General features: G+C 32.9%; 1 protein-coding gene across 1 annotated transcript; it reads right to left on the minus strand.

Annotated features, from left to right (window-relative positions):
* Window positions 1-2,304: 2,304 nt before the first annotated feature.
* LOC21407506 lies at window positions 2,305-3,376 on the minus strand. Its single transcript, XM_010096187.2, has one exon. The coding sequence runs from the start codon at window positions 3,336-3,338 to the stop codon at window positions 2,553-2,555; it is 786 nt and encodes a 261-aa protein (XP_010094489.1). The 5' UTR covers window positions 3,339-3,376; the 3' UTR covers window positions 2,305-2,552.
* Between the last annotated feature and the right edge of the window lie 2,788 nt (window positions 3,377-6,164).

Below are 6,164 nucleotides of genomic sequence, written 5' to 3' on the forward strand. Positions count from 1 at the left end.
AAATGATTTTTTAGTTTAGTGTAAAATGAGAGATAAATAAAAAAATGACTTTTAGTCGTTTTTCATTTTTTATTTTTGTTTTCTCATCTCTTGAGCAGAGAGAAAAAGATAGAGATATTAATGGGTTTTTTTATACTGAAAATAATCTTTTGATAAAACTACCAAACGTATTTTTAAAAATGATTTATGTCTGAAATTGAAAACGTTTTTATTTTTATTTTTATATAAAAAATAAAATCATTTTAGAACGAATCTCAAACGCACTCTTATTGTTTCAAACATAACATCAAGCAAACTAACGGCCGGCTTTAACTTCCGAGTATAATCTAGTTTGAACAATTTCTAATTGGTGCCAAATTTCTTGTTAACGATATACCATCCAACAAACGTATATCGTAATGACATTAAAAATCCAACACAAAGTCTGGTGTTCTTCAGTTCTATTCTCATTGTGTTTAGTTATCATCTATTTATTCGGCTAATTCAACTGTGTTTTCAATTTGGTTTGCTGAGAATTTTTTGTGGAAAGTACATGTTTTAGTTTGATTTTTTACTTTTTTTTTTTTTTTTTGTATGAACAAGTTTTGGTAAAGAATTTGAAGACCAATAGGGTCAATTTCTTATTAATAAATGTACGTCGTATAAGAAATTTTATTATTAGAACGGGTATTAAAGGCTAGAAAAAAGTAGAGTTTACAGACATGATATGAAATGATCATTCTATAGTAAGGATCTCGAAGGATAATATATGTTTCTGAGTATTAAATTTGATTAAAATCAACTCATTGAATTTGATACAGATATCAACGCCCTACCCTATGCTTCTACATGAACATGAAAAATAAAGCAGGGAGAGAAAGAAGGATAATAAACAAAAAAGGCATGACTTGAAATGTTCAAAAGCAAATAATAATAATAAACAAAAAAGGCATATTGAGTTGGATGGTATGAAACAATGAATAATCCGTGAAAGATCGTCTCCGTCTCAATGGAAATCAAGGATTGACGTGAGTGACAACGCATACGCAATCAGCTGTGTTAGTCATCTCTAATTAATCCCTTCCTCAAGAAATCCAACTTCATCCGATTTTTTCATAATTAAAGTAAATACCGATATTGACTGCCTCCCTTAATTCGTCTTCCCACTCTGATTTGACCACCATGCATTTCTCTTTTTTCAATTACTTTTTTAAATATTTCGATTTAGATATTTACAAGCAATCAATTTCTAATAGATTGCTTATCCGAAAGAGAAAGGGTTTGAAAACAAAACAAAAAATAAAATGAATATTAAAAAGGGAATCAAATATTTTGTTCAAGTGTATTCTTAATTTCATTTTGGAGAGTAAATACAGAAAGAGGTTTTTTTTTTTTTTTTTTTTTACTAGGTTACAGTTAATTTAAAGTATGTGTATTGGTCCTATTGGAGACTTGGTTTAGCTCAAATTGTGTGAGTTTGAACCTTAATTTAAAAGTATAGGGGGTTAAGTTCTCTAAAACCCATAGTTTTGGGTTTCTAAAGATTCTCAATCAAACTATGTTCAAAATTTGAACAACTAAACATGGATTTAAACCGGATAATGAATTTAAACCCATTTAAATGGTATGAAAAAGAAAGAAAGATGAATACGAAGAAACTGTGAACATGTATTTGTATACACAGATAGAGAGAGAGAGAGAGGTTCCTAACTTTTGTCTTTTTGATGAAAAGCAACAACAGAAGAAAAATAAAGATTCACCAACCAACATGTACCTTGTACACACCGTCCTTTGGTCCAAATTGCACAACAAGCCGCGTTCTCATTTTAGACTTCGTCATCCATGTACCCATTTATTATTTTCCTTCTTTTTCTTTTTTTATAATCCAATCATACAGTAATCATAGCTGAATTTCTTTATTAATTTTTTACTTTTGCCACGAATGGCTCATGAATTTCTATCGATTTTATTATACAGTAGAATGATTTCCCTTGCTACTTTTTGATAGGTTAATAATAAACATTTTAAAATTCCAATACAATTTTATATTTCATTGTCACATATAGGTAGGATTTGGTAATAAATCTTTTGTTTCCTTATTCTGCTTTGATTCTTGTACTGGCGAAACGAAAGAATCAAAAAGAGAAAGCATCGATGAAACAGAAAGAACAAAGATATAACAGTCATGAATTAGGATGTTTAAACGATTCCATATATATATATATATATATATATATATGTGTGTATATATATATTGTTTTGTAGTATACATAACATTGGGTTTCGTGCACACCCGACACGATTCAAAAGACAAAATCAATCGAGTATAGATATAAAGCGATTGATAAAAAAGAACAGAGAGCAATACATTGATTACATGCTCGCTAATTAACCAAATAAAAGAATAAAAAAACAGAAGAAGAAAAGATTTGCAAGAATTATAAAATAATTAAGGTGTTCATTTCAATTTCACCCACTCGAGAAAGAAATACCAAAATATGTGATTATGTATGGAATTGGATTTACAAAAATTCGTGTCCACCGATCGAACAAATGATCCGAGTAAGGACTGACTAGGAGAGGATGGTACCTTCGTAGATGGTGGTGAGTCTGAGCCTAAAAGATCGGACGGCCAATTTGGCTCTTCTAGAAGCGAATCTCTGCAACTTTCTCACCGATCCCGATCTCGTCATTCTTATATTACTACTATTATTATTGTTATTATGGGAGGCCGTTGAATTCTTTTTCTTGATGGGGCGGCCAGTTAATCCAATGGTCAGATCATACTCGTAGTCCTGGGGATGCACGTATTGTATACCGGCACCGCCGTCCTCTGAAGTAGAAACATGAACATGTTTTTTGTGGTACCGGCCATTAAACATGGAAATAAGAGGAGAAACGCGTCCGGCTTTGTTGCGGCGGCGAACGGAGGAATTGCTAATAATATTGCCGTTGGTATTGAGGGCGGCGGAGGCTTTGACAGCAAGAGATGCCATGTCGACGGCGGAGAGAGGTTGTTGTCTCTTGGATTCAGGAAGGAGGAAGTAGATCTGGTTGGGGCGGAGTTGTTCCTCGAAAGAAAGAGACGGTATGAGTTCGTCGTAGTACAAACTGTCGGAGTTGCAGAGGAAGTACGATATTGACGATGATGATGATGATGATGAAGAGGTAATTTGGGCGGAGGCGAGTACTTGGGAGACGAGAACGGGAGTGGCGTACTGACGGAGAGCGCCATCCATGGAAATGACTTTGGCAGTATCCGCCGAGTCGGAGTGAGAATATTGTGAGGGATAATATTTAGACGATGGCTGTCGACGAACGCCCATCTTCTTCATGATTCGAGAGCAGCAACTTCCCATTTGATTTTGATCACTTCTTGATTTTCTTTATTCGTTATGGTCTTATTATATATAGAGAAGGAGAAGAGAAAAAAAAAAAATATATATATATATATATATATATAATTATATAATTATATATTGGAGGAGGTGTTCGACGAATTGATTCGAGTGGAGTGGGGCACAGATGAAAAGTCAATGATGGCATCATACATGACGCACACACGCAAGCAGATGCAAAGGAGGGCGTTTATTTTTAGAGTAATAAGTGCGTATTTGGTGATGTCGTTACGAATGGACTGGACTAAACACCTTCTTCTTCTTGAGCTCCAAGTATTGCCACGTGCGCTTTCCAATACGTGTATTACTCAGATGATTCAGCGGCCTACACTAACGTACATTTTTTTAAAAATAAATAAATATATATCTTGACTCTTCTCCTCTTTCAACCCACGTACCCCCATTGAATTGAGGGTTGAAGAAGCATCCGCACACCCCTATTTCTTTCTAGTCTCTTTCATCTAATCTAATATTTTTCAATAGGAAAATCATGTATATTTTATGTGTATTTCTTATTTTTTAAGTGAAAATTTCTTTCAAATTTAACAAGTTACATATTTAATAATATTCGCAAATGGCCGCCAACTACAAAGGATTTCAACCTTGAACATTAATTAAATCCACCAGTATTAAGGGTGACAATTTGTGTTGTCGTATTATGTTCGTGTTGTGTTGACCCCTTCAATTGATATGGTAAGACCTGACACGAACACGACCTATTTATTATTCATGTCAAAATACAAAACTCAAAACACGACATGTATATTGGTGGGTTGACACGACTAACTCATTTGTTAAATAGGTCATAATAGTATCGTGTCAACCTGTTTTAAATAATCCATTTGTTAACTCGTTTATAAAATAAGTAATAATAAGGTCGTATCAACCTATTTCTCAATATGTTTCTCAACATAGGTAACAAACGGGTTGTAATTGTATTGTGAATTCGTGTTACCTAAATATGACACGTTTAATAAACGGGTTACGACGGGTCAACCTGAAAAATTACACACTATTTAATCTTGTTTTACGGGTTCGACCTAATTTTGACCCAAACCTATTTATAATAAACCTAAACCTACTAACTTCGTGCAGGTTTCGAGTCGTGTCGCTACCCAGATTGCCAGCCCATACCAGTATAGATGAATAAAGCACAATGGCAAACAAAGTGTCAAGACCCAACAGAGAAAGATCCGCTTAGCACAAATAAAATTGAGTGCAACCAAAGCTCACTACAAAGAGGCATACAATCGATGAATTAATAGCAATGGACTAAGACCAAATCCTGAGGAACGCGACATAAAACAAATCTAGCAGTAAACGAACAAATACACCATCAATAACCAACTCAGATAGGTGGAACACACAAACCACTTAAAAAGCTATAGATGGCCTCAGCCAAACGGAAAGAAATGTCGGCGACAAGCCAACCACGGCAGTACGAAGGCTAAAGAACCTGTATTTGAGTAAAGTTACTGTAGAATAAACGCGACCACTACATCCACCGCCCCTTCCCCGAACCATAATGACGAAGAGGCTGAGACACTAGAGCAACGGCGTCACTAAACTCTAACTAGCTAGATCTACGCCTCTATCGCCCACGAACCATGCCTATTTTCTCCTATATGCTTTTTTTTAATTAGTTCCTATTGAGGTAATGATCTTTTTTTTTTTTGCTATTTAAGGTAATGTGTCTTCGATATGTCGTTGTTTAAACTTGTTTTCCCCTATTGCTCTTAAATAGTATTTTTAATATGTATCACTTAATTAATTAATTTCATGTCTAATATGCCCTCTAAAATAATTTTATTCATACATGTTCTACTTGTTTACACATGTTTCGCTTTAAATAATCTTATTTTTCAAATGTGCTTTTAATAAATATTTTTTCCCTAATACCAACTGAAATAATTTTTTCTCAAATATTTTCATGTTTAAACATCATTTTTCCTACAAACCACTCATATACTTCTTTCTCATGTGTAACCACTAAATAATATAATTTACTTCAATAAAAACTTTTTTTCTTTTATATGTTCTCTATTTAAATGTATATTTTACTAAATTAAGAGAGTAATAAATCAAAAAAATATTTTAAAGAAAATTTCAGATATTCTGCGTAAAAAAATTAACAAACTGAATACACATGTGCACAGCTAGCACGTGCTTATAACTAGTAAATAAATAATAAAAAAAGTAAACCATGTACTGCTCTTGCTCATTCCACAAATTAAACACAACAAAATTAATATAATTTTATAAGATAAAACATGTACTGCGCATGTAATAATAGAACTAAAAACTAAACCATATTCAGCCATCAAGTACTCCTTACTCCGTCAAGAGACAAGGAAGAAGATCATTCTTTCATGTGGCCTTGAATATATATGCATATACATATACATATATATATATATTAATTTCTTAAGAAAAAAGGATAAATAAGTCGTACTCTTGAGCTGGTGTTAATTAAACACAGAAATCCATTAACCTAACGTTTATGGCCTGTATTATTTGACTATTTGACTAATATTGCCAGTTTTCGATGAGATATGAATGCAAAATAATCAAACTTATTTATCTCTTTTCAATTATTGTGATGAGATTCTTTTTTTTTTTTTCCTAGTGTCAACATGAAAGACTTTGAAGATGCAATACATATCTCATATCATATCATATGATCATGTTTTAAGACTTTAACGTGATAACCACATACATCTAATTACCCCTTTCAAACGATCTTAGAGTCATATTTGCAATAGAGAATCTTTCTATATATATATATAT

The sequence above is a fragment of the Morus notabilis genome, unplaced genomic scaffold (assembly GCF_000414095.1).
Source record: "Morus notabilis unplaced genomic scaffold, ASM41409v2 Scaffold314, whole genome shotgun sequence".
In the NCBI taxonomy this organism is placed as follows: domain Eukaryota; kingdom Viridiplantae; phylum Streptophyta; class Magnoliopsida; order Rosales; family Moraceae; genus Morus; species Morus notabilis.